The sequence below is a fragment of the Miniopterus natalensis genome, chromosome 8, assembly GCF_054644295.1.
Source record: "Miniopterus natalensis isolate mMinNat1 chromosome 8, mMinNat1.hap1, whole genome shotgun sequence".
Lineage (NCBI taxonomy): Eukaryota > Metazoa > Chordata > Mammalia > Chiroptera > Miniopteridae > Miniopterus > Miniopterus natalensis.
This window is the reverse complement of record NC_142088.1, coordinates 38582718-38607755: the sequence shown is the minus strand read 5'-3', so window position 1 is coordinate 38607755 and position 25038 is coordinate 38582718. Positions and strand designations below refer to the sequence as shown.

Below are 25038 nucleotides of genomic sequence, written 5' to 3'. Positions count from 1 at the left end.
GGTAATTGTTAGTAAGTCCAAACTAAGCCCAAGTCAACACATGTATTTTACTCTTCAAAGTTAAAGAAAGAAAAAAAGAGATACACAAATTTTCATAATAAACTTCTGACATCTGAAAATTCATTGTCCCATATTTTTCTCAGTTAAAGCAATTTTCCCCTACTCAATACTTTTATAAAGAAAAAGTCAAATACATGTAAATAACAATTCCTAGAAATTAAAAGGATGAATATTGACTGCTAAGTTAACTCTGTGAACTAAACTTCCAATATGGATTTTGTTTTTCTATATCAGGCATAGCACCGAAATACCATGGCCTGTGTCATAATTTTAGCAATCTTCACAATTCAGAGCTGCTGAACAAACAGCTCCTCACCTCGTATTAACAGCAAGAAATAGTTGGCAATTAATAGTCAGATCTTCCAACTCATCTTTTCCATTTTTTCATAGAACTTCCTCAAGAATTCCTAAAACAGAATTGTAAGATAAGGTCTAAAACCCAATGAATTCCAATAAATTCTGTTACTCTAAAATAAGGTTGTTTATATCAAGGCATGTGTCAGCAATGTTAGTCTCATGGACCAAGATAAATTGTTTGTTTCAAAGGAATACCAGTCCTATCAACACAGTCACCTAAAGGATACAAGGATGGCTTTCCAATTCCAAAGTTGCCTGCTTTCTGGTACTTCTACTACTTCAAGTGGTAAGCACAAAACTATTACATCAATGTTAATTACAAATCTGTAAGAATTTTACCCTTATAGTTATTTTATAATTCTCATAATGTCCTTCATTTAAATAAATTGAAAAATTATTCCAAAAAAACATTACTGGTCAAATTGATAGGGGCACTTATAATTTCCAAAGATTGAACACCTGAATTAATCTGAAATATAATTATATTACTTATAAAATTGTAGAACACATATACTTATGTAAGCAGGGATTTAAGTTTTTTTCCCTTAGGCTTCTTTCTCCTAGGCCTTTGCGCCCTGCACTCCCCTTGATCCTGGACTAAAGCAATTAAGGAGGTGGAGCAGCTGTGAACAATGGGTTAAGATATCACCATATCAAGACCAAGATGCATGGCCAGGCTGACCTAACAATGAGTCAAGATATTACCTTATCGAGACATCGCCAGTCGACCAAGATCAAAAGAATGACTTCCACCAGGACTGCACATAGCTGCATTCCATTTCCAGTCGGTTTGCCCCATATAACCCTATTCCTCAGGCCACTCCTTAACACAGGTTTTGGATGCTCATATGCGCCTTGTCTTCTTGGTTGGCCAGACTTCTCAATAAATGCCTTATGTGATTCAACCCTGCCTCCATTGAACTGGATACAGCGACAGGAAGCCTGAGCCCAACCAGGGTTTCCCGGTAACAAAATCTTCCAACAGCTATTAGAAAAGGTCACTCCATAAACAATGTTTACCTAGTTATTGCTGGATGCTACTTAACAAGATATAACCTATATTTTAAAATAAAAACACATCATACCAATCACACAGGAGGTTACATTATCAGAGAGAGAGAGAGATGATACATGGATGCGGCAAAATCTGATAAATCCATTCTTGTTTAAAAGCATTATGCTATTATTGTTAAATAGCAAGCATTATTAAGAGATAAAACTTTTTAATTAACATATTCATACCTTCACTTATCTGGTTTTCTGATGAAATCACACTTCCTGAGGACAAGAGACCAACTGAACTTGAGCCTTCCACAGCCTGCCTCTTCTCAAAACTAAACTCTGGAAGTCTTGGAGCCTGAGGTCTGGTTTTTCTTGCAGGATTCAAGAAAAAACAGTAGGCACACCGAAAAGCTGCAGAGAATTTTTAAAAAATAAAATAAAACCACAAACCAAAGAAAACTCAAGGACTAATCAGATAACTCTCAAGATTACTTTTGCAAATAGTCAAAGAAGTCTTCAAAAGTTATTTATCCCTCGTGAAATATATGGTTTTAGTAATATTACTGCAGGTGTTCCAACCAAGGCTAATTTTAAAGCATACTTTCTAATTATTATTAGAATATTAATTTTAAAACAGAAGAGATAAGTTATATATCGGGGTAACTAATAATAGCAAAACAATATTAATAATGACCTTAATGTATTACAGAAATTACATTTCTACTCACCAGAATAATTAGATATTTTTAAACCCAGAACCTCACTCATTTGCCCAAGAAAATGTAGTCATGTCATATATGAAAAATATAATTAATTTAGTGCAATATTTTTTAATAGTGGCTACTCATGAGAATCATTTGAGAAGCTTTAAAACCATGCTGATGGCCCAGCCGGCATGGCTCAGCGGTTGAGCATCAACCAATGATCCAGGAGATCACAGTTTGATTCCCGGTCAGGGCACATGCCCAGGTTGTGGGCTTGATTCCCAGCAGGGGGTGTATAGGAGGCAGCCGATCAATGACTCTTATCATTGATGTTTCTGTCTCTCTCGTTCTCTCCCTTCCTCTCTCTGAAATCAATAAAAAATATATTAAAAATAAAAAACCTCGCTGATGTCCAGAACCCTAGCCCCGATCAATTAAAGCAGACTTTCTGTAGGTGGGCCCTGGACATCATAATTTTTAAAAGCTATTCAAGTGATTCTGATGCACAATGAAGTTTGAGAACAGCTGTCGTAGAGATTGTACATTGTGAGAAAAATATCTCTGCTGTCTTTCCTGCTCTGCTCTGAATTCTAAAATAAGGACAATATGCCTCAACAATATATATAGAAACAGTACCGAAAACAAAATGACATTACATGGAAACTGGCATGAAATGAAATATTTGAGTAAAATATTTAAATCGAACTGCCCAATTATTCTTACCAATGTATTCAAACTCTTCTTTCAAAGCCATGCCATTATGAGAAAAACACTGCTGACATATAAGGGCATACCTATTCCAATAGAAAAAATAAATAGACTAGTTACAAATGCAAACAAAGCCCATGGGAGAGGCTACTTTAGTCATCATAGCTAATTTAAATTTTAACATAGCTAAATATATCATAACAGATTAGATGTTCTTAGTAAACAATAAACAATACTCTTTAAACATAATAGCCAAAATTTCAACTATTTTTAAAATATAATTTATACATCAAATTAAACAAACAACTAAGCAACAGTCAAATGAATATATCTTTATTAAGTTAGCAGAAACATTTGGTAATAGAACATTTCAGTGTTTCCTAAAGTACATTCCTGGGGATGATAGACCCCTAGAGTGTGTGGTCAGATAAGATTGGAAAAAATGCAACCTCTTAGAGATTCACAGTGAGAAGTCTTGCAGTAAATAATTTTGTTTAGTTCAGTACAAAGGTTAATTTCTGTAAATCATAATTCCTATATTTATCCCAGTTACACTTAAACATCTTCCTCCCTTTCTATTTATAGACTCAGTCTATTCTCTGTGTATGTACTTAACAAAATATTTGGCCCTATTCAACGACATTCTATTTTGAATAATACACGATTTATTACATTAGCTTTAAATTCTAGTCCCTTTATTAAATTGATAATACTAGCCAATAACCTTGTCAAATAACTACTCTACTATTCTAAAAAAAGTCTATACTATGACAATTGCTTTGCTCACCTCATAACTATCTTCCAAAAATTGTAAAGATCAAATAAGATGATAACTGAAAGAACATTTTGAGTGCCAAGTACATGTAAATTGTCCTCACTGTTATTAAAATTATCACCATCACCAAGTCCAGTACTAGCATCTATAAAACTCTATTTCTTACAACCTACCAAGTTTTCACTATCTGTATGCTCTTCAAGTTTAAAAGTTTAGTGAAATGAATCAATTTCTCTAAAAATAACTTTAAAGTAGGATTATAATATAGTAAGGCTGCAATATTTTTTGTTATATATATATAAACTTTTCTATATTTTACCTAAATACTTTACCCAAACTCCTACTGAAAAAAAAACAATTGAATATGTACTCTTTTTGCAGGGCTATAACGTACTCCATTATATTTTAAAATAAGGTAAACAGGAGCCACAAAACTATAGAAATCCAGTGCAGGCACACACAACATACACACCACGACCAATAAACTTTTTCTTCATTTTCATTTGTTTACCTCCCTAGCAAACATTACCTGTTTTGTGGACCATCACCAACTAAATATTCAACAACTCTATCCAAAGCACCTCGTTCTCGTGGGAGAATGGGTCTTGCTAAAGGTGGACCCGGAGGATGAAGACCTATTAGATAAATAAATACATAAAAATTTACATGTATAAAATACATATAGATTTTCATTCAGTTTACCAAGAACTACCTATGTTTGTCACAACTTAAACAATTTTAACAAAACAAAAATAACATTATTATAAATCTCTGTGGAGCATTCAAATTTTCATTAAAAAGACTGCACTACACTACAAAAAAATTTATGTTTAAATATGTGCTATATCAGAACTACCAGCATAATCTATTAAGACATAAACGATGGCCTGGCCAGCATGGCTCAGCAGTTGAGCATCAACCTATGATCCAGGAGACTAGGATTCGATTCCTGGTTAGGGCACATGCCCGGGTTTCGGGCTCGATCCCCAGTGGGGGGGGGTGTGTGCAGGAGGCTGCCGATCAATGACTCTTTCATTGATGTTTCTACCTCTCTCTTTCCCTCTCCCTTTCTCTCTGAAATAAAGACTTTTTTTTTTTTAAAAAAAAGACATAAATGATGTTAGGTTCTGTACAAACTAATCTTTTAAATGGCCAGACTCTTAAAAAGTGTATGTAATAATAAATTAGGGAATTCCACTTTGGAGCATAATAGAGTCATAGGGGTCATATTTACCTTTCCACCTAAAACAACTAAAATACTGTGCAAAATATATGATGCAACAATTTTAAAGACATTGGATATCAGGAAATGTAGGATAAAGATCTCTGAGAAACAAAAAGCAAATAAGATGAGCCGCACAACTGCCCCAACTTGTTGCCTAGAAAGAATTTCCAGGTAACAGCTTAGGGAGGGTAAACCCAGGTGACATAAATCCATCTCCCTGAGAGAAGGAGATAAAGCTGAAACTCTGGGGAAGCCAAAGCAGCTTGAGTTCACAGGTAACAGTAGAAGAGAGTGCACAGAGCAAGAACACCAAAGATAGGAAGATATTCAACAGAGTACTGACTGCCACATGCATGCGAGGAAACTACCTGAGGACAGAGAAAACTGCCCCAAAATATTTAAAGGTAACAGTAGCTCATATGGGGCCCAAAATGTTGCATATTTCTACCAGTCAGAGTGAAAAACTTCATAACTCACAAGTCACTGGTTAAGTATTAGGAGGAGTTTTGTATAGGAATATAAAAATATCCCGCACCCAAATAAGCAGAAAAATGCAACCCATAATGAGAAAAATCAATCAAAAATGACCCCAAAATGACAGAGATAATAGAATTAGTAGACAAATATGTTAAAACACTTATGACTAACATTCTATATGCTTGAGAATCTAAAGGAAAGATTCAATGTTAAGTAGAGACATGGAAAAAATTTAAAAGACCCACACTGAACTTCTGCAGATGAAAACTACAATGTCTAGGATGGCAAATCCACAGATGGGATGAATAGCAGTTTGCACATTACAGAAAATTAGTAAAGATACAGTCTTTACTTTTCATTTTTAGTAAAACACTAAAAATATTTTTAAATGAAAAAATCAGCAAGCTGTAGAACCTCAAGCAGTCTACTCTAATATACATATTATTGGAGTGCAGAAGAAGAGAGAAAAGGAAAAGAAAATATTTGAAGAAATAAAATTTCTTCCAAATTTCTGCACAAAATTTTTCCAAATTTGATGAAAACTATAAGCACACAGATCCAAAAATATCAACAAACCTTAAGCACAAGAAACATAATTTTGCAACAAGACAAAGCATATTAAATTGTTTAAAACTAGAGATAAAGAGAAAATCTTAAAAGCAGTCAGAAAAAGATACATTGTATACAGGCAGACAGAGATGGGAATGACAGCACATTTCTCATCAGAAAAATAAGCAAGGCAGAAGACAATGAAACAATATGTTAGGAGTTCTGAGGGAAAACCATCATGTTAGAATTTCATATTAGTGAAAAAAGTCTTTTAAAAATGAAGGCAAGGATGAAGACTTTTTCAGATATACAAACAAAAAATTCATCACTAGAAGAATTTCTCTACAAGAAATGTTAAAAGCAGTCTTTCAGGCAGAAGGAAAATGACCCCAGGTGAAAAGCTGCATCCAAAGAAAAGGGGAGTGTCAGAAATGGTTACCATGTGGGTAAAAATACAAAACTTTTATTTTTAAAATATTTTAAAAGATAACCGATGGTATAAAGGAAAATTGATGGTATAAATGAAATGTATGACAAAACAGCACAAAGGCCGGGGGGGGGGGGGGGGTAAGTATGATGTTGTTAGATTCTTAAACTATATGTGAACTGGTACCCTATCACTTGCAAATAAATTATGATAAATCAAACATATATACTGTAAACCCCAAAGCATTCACTAAAATCACACACAAAAGCAATATAGGTAATAAGGCAACAACAAAAAGTATAAAATGGAATTATAAAAAAAATACTCAATCCAAAAGGTGGCAGAACATGAGAAGAAAGGTAACAGAACAGATAGGACAAATAGAAAAAAAAATAGCACAATAAAGCATTTAAACTCAAACCTACACATATCAATTATTATATGAAATGTATGTGGCCTGAATATCCTCATTACAAGGCAAAGGCTGACAGAATGAGTAAGAAAGCAAGAACCAGCATATGCGGCTTACAAAAAAAATTTAACATAAAGACCAAATAAGTTAAAAGTAAATGATAGAAAAACAAGAGACAACACAGGAGAAGGCACTGAGAAAAAAATGGGAGGATCAAGTAAGATATGATGCTGGCCTTTGTAAAATACGGCAGGATGAACATAAGAGCAAGATGGGCAGCAATGGAGATTTACATGGAGACCTCACAGAAGCCTTTGAGACAAAATGAGCCTTGTTGGAAGAAGCCTTGCAATTCAAGGATACAAGGTTTTCAAATTGACTATGGCAAAAACTTCAAAGCAGTCAAGACAGGCTTTTGGGTGGGAATATTATATTAATATTTTAAAGATTAAGATACAGAAATTTGCTTTGTAAATAATCACAGACCTAAAGCCTGTTACCAACTTTTTAAAAAAGCAGATGTAAAAATTATAGCTATTAGTAAATAAAATTTAGGTTCTAGAAAAAGTTCTTAGTATTACAAATCAAGTACATTTTTCTGATTTTATCAGATATGTTATTTGGTTTTTGGTTTGTTTTTTAATCCTCACCTGAGGATATTTTTTCCATTGCCTTTTCAGAGAGAGTGGAAGGAAGAGAGACAGAGAAACATCGATGAGAGAGAGACACACCCATCAGTTGTCTCCCGCACACGCCCCGACAGGGCCAGGGATTGAGCCTGCAACCGAGGTACATGCCCTTGGCCAGAATCAACCCCAGGGCTCTTCAGTCCATGGGCCAACGCCCTAACCACTGAGCCAAACCAGGCAGGGAGTTATCTGTTTACTTGTACTAACAACATTCAATCATTATCATAAAAAAATAAACTTCAATGCAGACATTAAGTGTTATCTCTTATTATAAAAATTTCAACTTGAATAGCATGCAAAATTAGATTTAGAAAGCATTTAAGCCAACTTAATTTTTGCTGGAATATTTACTTCTACATGTTTAAAAAGGGAAATGTCCATAAGGGAATCTGAATACATAAAACAACAGATTTCATAAAAATAACTTAAAACCCATACATACTTAGTAACTTTTAAAATAAACACATTTTCATATTCATACTGTTAAGGATAACAGTAATTAATACAAACATAAAGCTCAATCACTGTAGGAATACTGGTCATTTTTATACAGCTTGGCAAATTATCAAGTACCTGCTGCTTATTAATTTTCAAACATATGGGAGCCCTGTGGTAATACACATTAAATTGATTCTCTTCCACTAATATGGCATAATGAAAAAATGAATTATTAATCTTCTCTATAAGAAATCACTTAACTCATTCATATTTTTGGCAAAGTACAACTTAAATACAAAGTCTTTTACACAGAAACTAATTAAAAGCTTTAGTAAAATATGTTATATTGACATGATCATGAAATTTAGGCCATTATTCCTTCTAACCCTATTCTTATATGTGCAATACAGTTTTTATTACATTATGTAAATTGCTAAACTTTTTCTTTAAAACTAGATAACATAATTGTATATAATACATGTATTCTCACAAAACAAGTTATTTCATTAAACAACTAAGAACTTTACAAATTATGGATATCTCAAATCAGATAACTGAAAGATAAATAATTTTCAATTAATTTTTCTCAATTTCACAAAATACCTTAAGGAACATCACTATATGTCAAGTTTAAAAGTACTTTTTCAATAACTGTTTTAAAAGCATGACTTGTATATATTCTATTTGCAGCCAAATTTCTTAATGTTTATAAATTAATAGTTTTCTAGTTTTCTAAAATTTTACGCTGCTTTTTTTGAAAGAAGAGCAGGGAAAACAATCTACTGTAATATTAACATTTAGATTGCTTATTGATTTTATTACTTAAGTTCCCTGAATACCTGACATCAACTACTGACTAGTCTCAAAATCATTATAAATTATGTTTGTAATTAGTCATAAAAATACCAAAATAATCTAAATTAAAATTAAATACCCTAAAATATGATCTGCTAATCCAAGTCCCAATCACACCTCAAAAGAAAACTGCAGGGTAATATAATCTATTACACTCTGAAAACAGGATCTTCCCCTAGTGATCTACCACACTAAAAAAGAAGAATCCAAAGGAATGAAATAGTAGTAAGGAAAATATGTTAATTTAATGGACTTCATGCTAAATTATCTGTCAGAATATACTAAGGTTCTTTGGCTTAAAAAAAAAAAACACTTTAATACCAGTCCACATTAACAATGGTAGTATTGTAAACCACAATAAAGGAATAGTCTTTCTGAAATACGCTAATTGTGATGTTTAAAAATGTATGTGAAGGGTGTAGCAAAAAGCATAAATATATTCCAAAAGTGTTCTCTTCTATCCTCATTTTAAATAAATCTGAAGCCATTCTAAAGCTGAATATAAAAAGATATGCTATACTGTTGACTACAGAATACTACAAAGTTTTATTGCCATTTAAACAAAGAAGCCATAACACTTAAATGAGCTCAAGAAATAGGTTTCAGTATCACACGGTGCCAGCTGTAAAGAGTTATGGCTAATTGAATATGGAACTCCTGCTTAATCAGATAACTGCTCTGCTATTTCCAAATGAAATGCCATTTCCATACTGTCTGAAAATGACCCGTTTTATTGGTAACCAGAGAAAACAATATAAACTGTAAATAACATTAAGTGCTCTGTTTACCCATTCCAGGCACTGAAGTAGCAGGGGATCCAAGACGTCTTGGTAATACATTTGAAGACAGGGCTGGAGTAACGGATCTTTCTGGGGGTCCACCAGGGGCTGAAGTGTCCTTTGCTGATCCAGGAGATACTGGACCTTGTGGAGGAGGGCCCTGGCTAGCCCTTGCTGGTGTTGGAGAAAGGTTTCTTTGAGCTGCAGTGCGCTGACGAATCTCTGAGAATAAGAATAAAAAGTATATATATTACATTTAATTTCCAATAGGCATTAGCCAATACCACAAGTATTACTTACATTTACTTTTGTGACACCAAAAGGCATCTGTAGGGTCAAAATTGCTTGTAATAAGAAATCTATGAAATTTAACATTGAAAACTGACTTTAACAGAGTACTACATCTCTGAACCTACAAGTCAACTGCATATATTTTACACAACAAGCCTTGATCTCAGTCTATCTGCTCATATCACTTTTCAAAACAAATTCAAATAAAATAAAATCACCACCCAATTATGTGTCATGTCTTTTACAGTAATCCTTAATTTATGATAAAGGAAAGTTTACCAGAATTAGTGAAAACTGCAGATTTGTTTTTCAAGATAAAAACAATGGTAACTCTAAGAAAAGAGTAAATAAGTATATTATAGAATTATCAAATAATTTATGAGGTAACTAATCTAAGTCATCAAAGAAATGCTGTAAAAGTATTCTTTACTACTAGGTACTTTGCCCATTCTCCTTTATACTACTGCTATCATTTTAGTAAATTTTTTGCCAATATATTCAATAATGGAAAACTTCCCACTCAGTATAAATAATGTATCATCATAAATAAATCTTAAATTTAGTTGCAGAAATTACAAGATTTTCTGTAACGGGTTGACAAAAGTGTCACATCCAGGCTGCTGCCTCTTTTAATAGTTTTACTGAAACACAATAATGCTCTTTTGTTTACATAGTCTATGGCTGCTTTTTTAAAAAGAGTTGAGTAGTTGCAACAGAGACTATATGGCTCTCAAAGCCATTTACTATATTTACTATCTGGCCCTTTACAGAAAGTTTTATGATCCCCTAACTCGATAACATAAAATTCAATTCTATCATTCCCCATTCCCACCAATACCTTACTTGAATGCAGTGGTAACATCTCAAATAAAGAAGCACTTAAAGCTTTTTAATTCTACATATCACATTAATTATAAATCTTGAAACATACTGAAACTAAAGAAGTTAAATTTTAATTGGCATGACTGGTAAAAATGCACACTTCCACAAGCAAAATATTTTAGATTTGGAATTTATTTGACAGTTAAAGATTGAATTCATTGCAATCAAAAGTACAGTTCTAGCATCAGACTTCAGTTTACTACAATCTAATCTACTAGTTTAAAACCTAGGCTCTGTGGTCAGAAAGGTTTGGTTAGAATCCTGGCTGTTGCTACATTACCTAGGATGTGTTAACTTCACTAAGTCTATTCCTAACTCACAGAATTGTTATGAAGATTAAATAAGATAATATCTGTAAATTGACAGCTCACATTTATTGAATACATATTATTTCAGATGACAGTGTTTTCACACAATTAAGTATTTTCAAATGACCAGTTAACTGTAATTACTGGGGCCAACTAATTTTCCATTGATTCTTAATGTAGTCTCTAACCTAGCCATTGCAATAATAAATTACAAGCATGTCATCATTATATAAATGGAACTGTCTTTATATTTGGCTCTTTTCTATGCAACTTACATAGAAAATTTCAGATTTTGCTTGGATTAATTGTATCCTAATATCTCCTGCAAATTAACTGGTCACAAGGAACTCACAAGAAACTTATAAGGAGCTCATAAGGAATACCTTAAAAGGTAGTTACACATTAGGAAAGCTATTAAATGCTACAAAAAGTACAGAGATCAATAAAATCAGATTAAGATTGGTCATCTAAATTAATTTTCAAAAACAAGGCATCAAATATTATAAATCATTTTTAGCTGATTTTCAGATAAAACCACAATTTAAAACATGACATTTTCTTCCAGATAAAGTTTAACATTTATTAGATTATATTAAAAGTAGCTATTATCTTTTTACTTCTTGAACAAAGAACTGAGGCTGCTTCCTCTAAATGTGCATTTACCCTGTGAAAATTAACCAAAGCACATTTTTAACATCACTCATGTGCTACTGAAAAGTGAGGTTTATAATTAACTGGTAAGCAAAGAACACCATGTCTAGCATTCCATAAAAGAAACTTGGTATAATAGTTTCTAAATTTAAATTTAGGCAAAGACTGGAGGAGATGTATGATATAGAAGTCAGGAAAGGGAGAAAACAGTTTCATTGTTTTCAAAGGAAAAGGAGGTAACAAAGACAGTATGGGGATTACCAGATGGAATGGAGGGCAGGGGAGGTAGAAGAGGGTATAGTGGAGATAAATGGTGAGGGAAGGAGACTTGACTTTGGGTGGTGAACACACAAAACAATATACAGATGATGTATTATAGAATTGGACACTTGCAACCTAGATGATTTTATTAGCCAATGTCAGCCCAATAAATTCAGTAAGAGTTACAATATCAACAGTTAAAAATAGCTGGCGATACAATCTAAATCTATACTTAGTAAAGTGTTATGAAATATTCTGGTAGTCTCAATTTAAAATATCGAAGATTTGCCCTGGCCAGTGTAGATCAGTTGGTTGCAGCGTCGTCCCATATATTCCCAGGTCAGGGCACATACCCAAATTTTGAATTCATCCTCAGTTGGGGTGTGTGCAGGAGGCAGCCAAGCAATGTTTCTCTCTTACAGTGATGCGGTTGGTTTTCTTTCTCTTTCTCCCTTCCTCTCTCTAAAATCAATTTTTAAAAATCAAATAAAATAGCTAAGATTTCTCAACTTTTAGCCACTTGCTACTCACAAATGCCTTGTATAATTACTATTTCAAAAAGTTTCTAGTACTCAACAAAGTAGTCATATTGGTTATATTCAACATTTCCTGCATTTAAATATAAAATGGCATCCCCCAGAAAGATTTACCAAGCATTCCACATCAATCTGGCATAGTATCATAAAGAGTATTCCATAAGGTCAATTCTTGACTGGCAGATGTTTTAACATCCTTATCAATGACCAATCAATGACTGAATAAAAATTACACTCATTGAATATAAGGACATCTATATTTTTAAATTCATAATGAAACAAATAAAATCAAAATAAGATTTAAAACTACTGTACTATAATAAACAAAAGGAAGAAAAGTTTAAAATAATGATAAACAGGACAGTTGCTAAAGCACAGATGCCAGGATCAAACTGCTTTGATTTAAATTTTAGCTCCACCCCATTTATTAGATGTGCATGCAGCCTTTTCCTAGGTGATAATATCTCTCAGTTCAGCTTCCTCATAATGAGAATACTTACCTCTTATGGTTTTTGTAAAGATTAAATGAGAGCAACACAAAGAGCTTAGCCAGAGCACAGAAAAATTACTTAATAAGCAATAACTAGTAGAAGTAGTATCCATCTAAAGGTTCCAGAGATTACAATAAATCAACAGCTAAGGAACCTAGAATTTCTAAATCAATTATTAAAACACAAATATTAATTTACAAATTAAATGTTTTTGTAAAGTTATTTGTGAACTTAAAGTGTAAATTCACAATTTATGTAAAAACTTAAATCTATAACCCTAGCTTGCTATCAAATAATTCTTGAGATAAATGTGCTATAATACAAATAACTACCTCTTAATTTTATCAGATTTTTAAGTATCACTGCTTTACACACTGGTAAAAAGTTTTGCATTTGTTTTGGTATTAAGCTGTGGTAGGAGGAACACCATACAATATTTAGGAGGCGTGGATTTTCATCCTAGCTGATAGCACCCATGAACTAAAAAGTTTTTTTATCCACTCTGGGTTTCAAATTTCTTTAGAGTGTTCGCAGACCTACAAACACAATCCTCATATTTTCCTTAGTACTGGTCAAAGGCTTTCTGAACTACTGTGTAGTTCTAAGCTCAAAAAAAATTTTTTTCAGTACATTTTAGTAATGAGAAAAAAAATCTTTAAGCCTGTGAATGATTCACATATGCATATGTGGGAACTTAAATTTAGGGTGAATTTGGCTCTTTATAAGTATGACTGAGATGTAGTTAGGTGGGGTATGGGGATACATCTTCAGGAAAGCTTCTATTTTTCAGTTTATATAAATTTAGGTTTCATTGTTTAAATTTACATAAATTCCTTTAAATAACCAAAATAATAAAGACCATGTACCCGACATCTCTTCCTTTTACTTTCAAATTTTTCTAGAGTCTACATTCACTATATGATCATCTTCAAATCCTACTCACACCAAGCTCCTTTAGATAAAGCTTCTGCCCTACTTCTCTACTGAAATTATTTTCTCAATAGGTTGATGGCTTTTTATTAACAGAAATGACTCCATAATATCCTCCTTCCTATAGAAGCAAATCTTTTTGAAACAAAAAAAACTTCCCCAGCATTTCACTCAACACAACACAAGCTGGGTTTGCCCTCCTTCATAGCTACCACAGTATCGGCCACCACTGGGAGGCACCATTGCTTCGGTTGCATCGTCATAATTGTTATTAGCATAGCTGCTGCTCTTTATCAAATCCCTACTATCTGCTAAGAATTTTACCAAGTGCTTCATGTGAGTTTAATAATTTATGTAATATTAACTCTTTGAGATAGCTCCTATCCTCAGTTTCGAAAGAAACCAAAGCTCAGAAGCTAAATACCTTGCCAAAAATCTCACAGTAAAGTAAGAGCTGGAGCCAAGATTCAGTTTTTATGACAACAATGCCTCCACTCTGTTATATAACCTGTCAGATGCAATGGCCTCATTTGTTTTCTACTTACTTGACTCTCTGCAGACTGTGACAGTGATGTCATCTCTACTACACTTCAACTTTTTAGATGCCAGTTTAGTTCTGCTTTTAACTCTGCTCATTTTCCTGGGCTCCTCTTTCTCCATCTATCCTTACATATCAATGTTCCCTGGGGTTCTGCCATAGATCCTCTTACTCTATTTTCTCTCCTTGGGCAATTCCACTCAATCCTATGGTTTCGATAACTGTTGCTTATACTTTCCAATGATTCCTAATCTGTACCCACAACCTTAACCTTTTTCCTGAGCTCCAGATAAAATAATCAACTTCCTATAAATTGCACTACTTGAATGTAATTTCCACTCAACAGATCCAAAAGCAAATTCAGTATTTTCTACACAAACCTACTACTCCAATTCTTACGTTCCTTATCTTGCTTAAAACACTAACATCTAACCAGTTACCCAAGCCAAAAACGAAGGCAGTATTTTGACGACTCCTCCCACTCCCCACTTACCAAATCTGATTGCCATAGAGTCCTGTCAGTCTACTCTTAAATCTGAATTCTCTTCAATCTCTCCCTTTTTCAACTCCTTCACCACTTTATCTAGGACAGGCCTTTATCCCTTACCTATGTTAAATGATATTCAAACTGATCTCCATGTCATCAGCCTTGCTCTTTCCAATCCGTTCTCCATGTTACAAAAAAAAGTGTCCTTTCAGAAATGCAAACTTGATCTAAAATGTTCACCAAGGTCCCATTGGTAAATTACTATTTTATAACATTTAAACAAAAATCATGAATTTAAAAAAAGTTTCCTTTTATTTTTTTAAGCTCAACACATTTATTAAGCAACCATTATGAGTAAGGCACTACTGAATGGGATTCAGAGCTACATATAGAGGTGGCAAACAAAGATAATACAAAATTACAAAATATACACATGCCAGGTAAGTGCCTTAATAAAGGAACCAACAAAGTACCATGGAGAGTTCAAGAAGGGGAAGATTAAACTCAGTGATGGGATGAAGAAAGGGTTCATGATAATGGTGGCATTTAAGATGAACACTGAAAATAGATGGGGATAGAAATGCCTTTGTTAACTGTATTAAGGTACATGTGGCAGTTTTAAAATAAGAGTCCAAAATTGTTTGATTTGCCTCATGTCAAATGGAGGAAGGAGAATGTAAATGTCCCTTCGCTTGAATCTGTGTTGTTACTGTTTGACCACAAAAATATAGGTGTGCCAGTTTTTAGGACTACTTTCTACCTCTTGAGCTGCTTACTCTTAGAACCCAGCCACCATGTTAGAAGCAAGCCCAAGTGACCCCATTAGAGAGGTCCATGTGGAGATGAACCAACAGCCGGACCAAGCTGTCAGCCTTGTGAGTAAAGCCATCTTGGTGACAGATGCCCCAGCTCCAATCATGCAGCTCCAACCATAGTGAGGCAGAGATGAACTGATTTACCACACCTTGCCGAAATTACAAATTCATGAGCAAAGCAAATGAATGTTGTTTTAAGCCACTAAGTTTTGAGGTAGTTTGTTACACAATAGATAACTGTAACAGTATAGATATGATACTTAAGTAAAGAACACCCAAAAAAGAGAATTTACTATTTTATAAGGTGTTTTCCAGATTTTCACCAAAAAAACCCACAAAACACCAAAATATGAAGTGCCATTCCATTTGCTCTCAAGATCAAAAAAGAGTAATGATTTCTACTTTGATCTTCCCTATATGCCATGGAACACAAGTGAGTAAACTAAAAACCTACTTAAATAAGAAGTTGTAATCTATTTGCTAGAGCCATTAAATTTTTCTGAAATACTTACTGATTTCAAATTTAGCTGTGGAAGGATACAATTGACTTTTCTTTTGTTAATTTCATTAGTAGAAATGTAGTGTTATATACACAGGTAAAGACCATGTATAGGTGGCTTCCTTTTTAAAAAAATATAGAAGGATCTGTTAAGAATTTATTTTAGCTATTGAATGGCATCCTCCAATATTATTATCAGTATTTCTACTTCAGTCATTCACTCCTATCTATAGTCATAGTCTAGTCCTATATTCTTGCCATTAAGGATAACTGCACTCCTCTCAAGTTCAATCATCCCACTGTTAAACCACACTTAACTTTCCAGCTATTTTGTAAAGGGTCAGACAGTAAATATTTTACATTTTGTTGACCATATATGGTTTCTGTTGTATAATCTTATTCTTCTTTATTTTTTAGAACGTTTTAAAAATGTAAAACTAATTCTAAGCTCAAGAGCCATATATAAAAGAGATTTTGGCCCAGATTTGCAGGCTATACTTTACAGACCTTTATATTAATACTACCAATACTTTCTGACTGTCCATCAGTCCTCTCTCATGTGCTTATTTCCCTCATGATCATCTTAGATTTCATAATACAGTGTTATAATACCTCCCTTGCATACAACTTCACCTCCCTGCCCCTTGATCACTTTATCCATTCCATTAGGCAAAACCTCAGTCTTGGTTGAAGCCAACTCTGACTACTCTGTGGCTGGTACCCACACAGCTAAACACAACTGGAAAACACACATGCTTTAAATGATCATTAACTTCAAGTGGATGTTAGTGTCCCCCCGGCATTCCTACATTTTCCTAATCTATTTACTCTCTTACTCTCCTAGAGAATTATTTTATTATACCTTCTCTTCAGAACTCCAACATCTTCCTCATCCTCATTCTCATAAATAGATAAAACCAGAAGAGAATTCCTACCACCCGCCAATATCTTATCCATGTTCTGTCTTCCCTTCTTACTATAGAGGAACTATGTACACTCCTATCAAACACCAACTCCTCCACTTGTACCCTAAATCCCATCCCTTCTTGCCTCAAGGACAGTTTTCCAACAATTGTCCCCACTCTCTCCTTCATCATCAATTATTCTGTGTCTTCTAGGCCATTCCCAGTAGCACACAAACATGCTATCATTTCTTTCTATAGCCCATTCACCCATACACACAAATGCTTCTGCCTCCAGCTACCCATTTCCCCACTCCCTTTTACTCAAAAAAAAATTGTCTCTTCAAATTGTCTCCAACTTCTCTACTCCCATACCTTCTTAAACACACCCTAATCAGGCTTTTGCCCTCATTCTTCAAGATCACCAAGGATCTCAACATTGCTAAAAATTAATGGTCAGTTATTGACCCTCAATTTGCTTGGCAGCAGTTTTTGTCATGGATGATCACTACCTTGAAACACTCTTTTCAATTAGCATCCAAGACTCCACACCCTCCTGGGTTTCTCACCGACCATTTCTTTCCAGTTTCTTTTTCTGGTTCATCTTCATTATTCCCAACAGCTTAATGTTAGTGTGCCCTAGAGCGTCCTCGGTCCTTTTCTTTCTCCACATTTACATCCTTGGTAATCTCATCCAGTCTCATGGTTTTAATACTATCCACATACTAATGGCACCCAAATACATATCTCCAGCCCAGATAATTCCTGTTTGCCAGACCTATACTCAACTGCTTCCTTAATATCTCCACTTGGATGTCTAATAGGCATCTCCAACATACATGTCCAAAATTAACCCTGTTCTTCACCACCTCACCTCTCAAAAGCAGTTAATTCCAATAGACCTGGAAGAGCCAGGAATAATGGAACAATACACTCCAGAATAAATTTTCTTTTAAAGGTTATCAGCTTCTTAAGGTCAAAAACCATATTATAATCATCTGTTTATTCTCCATGGTACCTGCACATAAGTTATTTAATACATTCTTTTAAGTGAACAATTCATTTATATATAGCTAAATGTAAATTCTCCAGAAAAGACTATTTAAAAACAGTGCCACAGGAATCTAAGGCAGAGAGGCTACCAACAACGGGTTTTGTTGTTGTTTTTAGCAATGGTTTTTCTATACTTATGACATGACATAAGAAGGAAAAAGTATATTTGAATATCAAAGTTTCTAAGGAAAAATAAGTTTAGCTTCTTGAAGAAACTTATGTTGCGTAAATATTAATAAATACTTAAGAATATCAGTAAAGGGAATTATACATCTGTACTTTTTTATTAAGAGTGAAAAGAACAGATTTTTTTTTAAAAAGTAATTGCTAGCAACAGCTTTCTGCAAAATATCACATTTAAAAAATACATTCACTAAGATTATTTAAAAAGCATTTTTTGAAAAGTTAGTCCCAGTTATACAAAATACTATAAAAATATAGAAACATAGCCTATAGGCCAAAAAAAGTTTTTTATAATTACTAGGAAGAAGTATAAATTGTAGAAAATTTAAACTGATTATGAAAGTAGGAGTTTCATTCAAAGTATCTATGTCTATTTTAATCATACATAAACTTTTACATTTATCAAAAGAGCAGGGTTATGTTTCTAAAAACCAAAATCCTACTTATGGAAATATGGGAGAGGGTGGGATTCTTCCCACATAGTTCTGCCAATTAGAAAACCTAAAACTATAATGGCTTGTTTAGTATACAGTCTTTGTGGACATTAATAAAAGAATTGACTTCTCAAAGTTCTAAATGTCATCCTAACTTTATAAACCAGGCTACAATTCTGATGATTTATAAGAATAAATGTTAAAATGTTTAAAATAGTGCACTTCTATATTTCAACAAAAGGTTTACAAACTATATTATTTTATTCTAGACAAGAGAACAAAGAGGGAAGCCAATGCAAACTCAAAAATATCTTTTCACATGCCAGTCTTGGGAAAACTGTATGCAACCACTAAAAATAATGACATTTTAAATTTACATAATAATTGATAACATAATAGTGATGATTTCACTAACAATCTGGCAATATAACCTCCAAAAGAAAGAGTTAATGTTATTATATAGCAGTAATTCAATTTTTCTCTCATTTCTAATTGTATTCTCTTCCTAAAAAAGATTGTTATGTTAGAAGAAATTCAAATTTGACAAAAATCTTCATTAAATTTACTTCAAAAATAAATATGTAAAAATTTTCTTAAAAACAGATATTCCAAGAAATGGGGGGAGGGAAACCTTACAAAATATTGGTGAAATTACTTAGATTTCAAGAGATTAAACCAATTGTATATATTTAGTCTCAATAGATAATATCTTTATTTATCAACATAATCCTGTAAAATCAAAATGAGATAAACTTATCGCCATCACTCCAACTCATTACCAAATTACCAAATAAAAATTAACACAAAAGCATTCTACGTTTTTATACACCTCTATCACACTTTTGAACTCACTTGGGTAAATACGGATCTTTCCAACAGCAGCAGCAGTTTCTACAAAGTTATTTACCTTGTCCAGGTCTTGCAGTTACAGCTGCTCCAGCAGATGGCGGCTCAAACTCCTGTCAATTACGATAATGTTATTACAGTGACCTATTACAATGTGCAATTTATAATAAAATAGTAGTGATATCACAGCCTTACCTTTACTTTCTTTGAGTCCGGATCAAACCTTTCAAGAATTAATTTAGCTGTTTTATAAGTTTCTTTTTCCATGACTTCTTCAAGCTGTGAACAAAAATTTCCATAAATTGCTACATTTTAAAACACACACTACTTATTTTATATAAAAGTCCTATTCAAAAGTGTTCAAGTATAAGGCTTAAAATAAACAGCACATAATATATCCAGATAGCATGAAAGACTTCCTACATTGAAATAATTAAAATCCAGATTTTAAAATGACTTCTAACCTCTAATACGTTACTTGTATTTAACAGCTTTACTGCAAGAAAATACCAAATATTGCTAATTGTTTACATATAATGAGGAGAATAATTACATGCACCAACTTCAATAATGGAATGTGCAAAAATCTATCAGCCATCATTATTGGAAGTTATTAGACATGACAAGCAAATGACAGGCAATTCCTCAGATTTATTTCCTCATAGCACTTAATGCTATTAATTTAAAGAAGGTCGTTAGCCAAGAGCTTTACAAAATAAAATCTCTGTGCCAATTAACTGCTGTCAGCATCGATTTTAGATTATTTATTAGCAGAAGCAATTAGCTTGCTGCAAATGCAGCGTACACTCACTAACTGGAGAACAGCCATGGCATTTGCTCAAATGGCTTTAAAAACTAAAGCTCCCCCTTTTTTACTTAGATTCAAACAACTTTAAAGAGAAAAAAAACATGAACATAGTAAGAATTAAAGTAAAATTTTTACTGAGTTCTATGCTCACACTAGGGACTATAATTAAAATACTTCTTTATTATAGCATTTTATTTACAATTCACTCAAGTCACTTTATGATTTAATACATGGGTTTAATTTTAAAAGTAATCACTAGTAAAGTATCATTTTAGCAGTTATGGCCCAATATCAGAAAAGTTTAACTTTAGCACAAGACAGTCATAGTTATGACAAATAGCTAATGTGTGGAATAAAATGCTTTTGCAAAAATTAGAATGGGAACTTTTCCTTCTCAGTTACCACTGATAGCCACTTGGATTCATTAACTGTCATATTCCAAAGGACATTTATTTTAAAATGCAACACAGAACACACATACCAAGTTAAAAATACAGTTAAAAATATGTTGCCTGAACAGTAATTAATAGATCCCTCATTAAAAACTCAATTTAACATTTAAGAAGCTAAGTGCTTAAATGAATGATTAACCTTGGTTTAGTGAAACTAAAACATTTCCTAATTATTTCAAAATTGTAATAAATTCTAAAAGCAAGGACAATTTTATTTTCTGATGTAAAGGAAATATCACTTTAGAGTTGGGGAAATTTGGGAATGAGGTTAGAGAAAGGATATATGATAGAATATATCCCCAAACCAACATAATCTATATGGAATATCAAAGAATTGAATCCCTGATCTCTACAAATTAATTTTTCATGTTTTAGACCAGTGTTGTGGCAACAAAACTTTACATAGTGATAGAAATGGCTTATATCTGCACGATACAGTAGCCAGTAAGCCATATGTGACAAATGAACACTTAAAATGTTTGTACAAGTGAGGAACTGAATTGTAATTTTAGTCCATTTTAAATAATGTAAATTTTAAAAGCTACTTTGACCCCTGGCTGGTATGGCTCAGTTGGTTGGTCATCATCCCATACACTGAAGAAACTTTGCTGGTTCCATTTCCAGTCAGGGCACATGCCAGGGTTGCCAGGGTTGTGGGCTCAATAACCAGTAGGGGGCATGCAGGAGGCAGCCAATCAATGTTATGCCCTCACATCAACATTTCTATCTCTCTCCCTCTCTCTTCCTCTCTCTCTAAAATTCTATTTAAAAATCTAAAAAAAAGGTGCATGGAACTACTGGCTACTGATTTGGACAGCACAGTTCTAAACTAAGACTACTGCTAGGTTTAAAAAGATGATTAGATACTGCTGTGATCTTTAAAACAATACACAAAACTCAAAACCAAAATGTCACTTCATCAAATGATTGTAATTCCTGGTACATCACTCAACAAATATTCATGTTTATAGCCACGTACATGTAAAGTATCTTAAATAAAATCATTTTTAAAAGCACTAAAAGATATAAATCCATTCTAGTTTTCTTTTCCATTTACTTCCAGCCAAAATTTTTCACATAACAGCTTAATTAAACACACTTATCTATACAACATTTTAAGTGAATAAATTGTTTTAAATAGATATTCTGATCAGTGGAAAGAACATAAACTTGAAACTTTAGAGTCAGAAAAGATCTGTGTTAAAAGTATATCTCCATTCTTAATCAGCTAGAAAGACTTTAAGCAAGTCTGTTAGCCTCAGTTTCTCTTTTTTGTAAAACAGAAACACTAAGATTTTCTTCATAGCACTACTGTTCAATTTAAATACAATAATGTAAGAGTCTACAACAGTACCTAATACAACAATACATAATCTTCAATGATTCCTCAATTATTCAGAATGGGTCTGAAACAAGCAGTTTCCAAATACCTAATATATTCATACCAGGATTCAGGAGTAAGAAACTGGATTCTCAGAATTCCCTAAATTATAAGTTACTCTGTATTTTTCACAATAGTTAATATATTTTTAAAAATAATGAATGATATAACAAAGAGTGAATTGTTTTTCTATTATATGGTTATACTGGAAGTTTCAGTTTTTTATTTAAGAAAATAATAAATATGTGCTTATTTATTTATTGTGAATCAACCTTATTTTGACAAGGTTATATATTTTAATAATATGTAACAATTATTTCTACCTGGTACAGACATTTCTTCATAGAGCACACCAAAAGGAAACACTAACACAAAATAAATGTCAAAAACTTTTTTAATTTTGAAAGATAATTCTACACATTTTAATATTTAAATTCTTATTCTTGAAAGAAAATTTTTAAATACACAAATTATTAATTTCCCTGTCCAACACTCTTGATTTTTGTTTCATGACAAATATCCCAAATATAGAAAAATCTCTTTCATTTTGCATTGACTTTGGTCAAATTATTAAGAGTGTGGGAAAAAAAAAAATTAAGAGTGTGCTCAAAGGCATCTTCCATTCAGAGCATTAGGGTACATGTTGCAACTTTTAAACTCATTTTTACAACAATGAAAACACTGTCTGATTTGGGTTTTGCTGTTGAAATCTATTATTTTGACTAATTCAGATTCTATATCATTTTCTGATTTCATATAGGAGTATTTCACGATAATAGTCACATTTTCTCTCTCTGCATTTCTCTGTTATTTATAAAGATCTGTAGTGCATGGTGAATATTCAAACATTGGAAAATGCCAACAAACATTAGTGGATAATATAAAAATGTAACATTTGAAACATCTAGTGAGGTTAACAACGCTACACAGAATCACATGCTGAACTTGTCAATTTAAGGACATCCTTTGCTTCCAAATTTATTTCATGGAATATCATTTGCAGGATTTTGTATAAAGTAGACTATACGTATAAACTTATTAATATTTATTTGTGAGAACAACTCACCATTAATAACAGGCCCATAAAATATACTTATAACATGGCCACAAGAGCAAGACTGACTGATTAATTAGATTGTTCCACTTCTCTTGTACATGGTCCTGTCCTGTTCCCAGAAATGTCTACATTAACCTACAGTTCAGCATGTCAGCATTTCTTCCTCTTGTTTTCAAGTGACAATAGTGGATTCCTTGAACCAGTAATATTTGTAGTTGACTGTTAAGCTTAAATTCTCAGAGAACTATAACACTTCTTCCCATGTTCCCAATTTCTCAACTGATTTTTCTCAGGATGTTGTAAATTTCCTGAGAAATGCCAGAAAGGAATTACCACATAAAAATACTACCTTGGAAAAAGCACAGCATTTTCATGAAGCCACTTAAAGAGGTCATTTTGACTCATGTGTTTTTTATCTTGACTTTGAATTGTTTTGATAGGATGCTCATAGATGCAGAGGGATTATGTATTGAACAATGGTTTTTAAAAAACAAAGATTTTTTTAAAGACCACAAAATATGTGAGTGGCAAAATATACAAATCCAGACTTGGAAGTCTTTAGAAAACCAAAGATTAATTCCTAGCTTTATTTTAATAAGCAAAGACTTACATTAAGTTCTTAGATTTAAAACAATGTTTAAATGTTACCCATTTTCCTTTCTAAGTAATTTAACTTCTTAATCAATTGATAATTCATGTTCATTGTTGCAAATTATACTTTTACAAATTACATTACAAATCTATTCATATTAAAGAGATGCATCCCTAAGAAAACCACCTTTAATAAAATGTCAAGTAGTAAATGTAACTTGTATTCATTTTGTTAATAAAGAGAGATTTAGGAATTGGATAATTTTAGACTGATAGTCATTTTCCTGCAGGCATTTCAACAATAAAAGTATTTTAAAGCTATAAATGTAGAGTGTAAACTTAAACATAATGAACAAGATCAGTTTTGATTACAATTAGCTTTTGCTCAAACTAATGTCCCCTCTTTTTCCTCTTATTACCAGCCCAATCATTAACTAGCCCTGTGCCACTTGCTAATTCACCCTTAACACCTATTGTTCTAAATAAACTATAAAGCCACTCAAACAAAAAGCAACTTTGTTAAGGGCTCAAGCAATAAAGGCCAGGAACTAGTTCCCAGTAGCAATAGTATTATAACCAGCAAGAGTCAAGTCAATATAAATTGTGTTCCCTCACTGATAAAATGAGTCAGAACAGCCAACTTATTTTTCTTTAATCATACTGCAAGAAGAATGCCATACTAAACTATTCTATAATGCTGATCCATTTCAGTGTTCACGACTATTGAACCCTGAACTGAATTTCCCAACTGTCAGGCCTAGATAAAGCATCTTTTATGTTGTGAGTCCTTCAAGGGCTAGTAAAGAAGTAGTTAAAGAGCTTGCCTTTCCCTTTCACAGAATTTTCCAAGTCTTCTCTGTTACTCTATTGAGAGTTTTTCCCCAATCATGTTCTCCAAGATTCTGTTTTCTGATGATATGATGCCACTAACATGGTTTCTCATCACTTAGAATTTTTTATTTTCTTCTGGTGTTTTTTTTTTCTTTTTTCCTGTCTCCCTCCCTGTCTTTTCTACTTTAATCAATATTTCTCCATTTTAGTACATATAGGGCTTGGCTCTGACCACCACTGCCAGCTCTTTTTATCATATCAGAAAACCAAACCAATCATATCACAATTTCTATCTTACTGAGAACCATCAGTATTTCCTCACTTTGGTCTTTTTCTCAATTAAAGTTTACATTC

At 32.9% G+C, this 25038-nt stretch overlaps 1 protein-coding gene across 5 annotated transcripts in view; it reads right to left on the bottom strand.

Annotated features, from left to right (window-relative positions):
• LNPK (lunapark, ER junction formation factor) overlaps window positions 1–25038 on the bottom strand; it is a 55036-nt gene that overhangs the window by 6923 nt on the left and 23075 nt on the right. For 4 of the 5 annotated variants that reach the window (XM_016207819.2, XM_016207509.2, XM_087819753.1 and 1 more), the window contains 6 exons: window positions 19760–19843; window positions 19626–19677; window positions 9467–9679; window positions 4136–4241; window positions 2847–2917; window positions 1660–1830 (listed from right to left, as the gene is read on the bottom strand). In XM_016207819.2, the coding sequence (XP_016063305.2) occupies window positions 1660–1830; window positions 2847–2917; window positions 4136–4241; window positions 9467–9679; window positions 19626–19677; window positions 19760–19843 (697 nt within the window). Of the gene's footprint in view, window positions 1–376; window positions 468–1659; window positions 1831–2846; window positions 2918–4135; window positions 4242–9466; window positions 9680–19625; window positions 19678–19759; window positions 19844–25038 lie in introns of all 5 variants that reach the window. The other variant, XR_015714921.1, reaches the window with a different exon arrangement.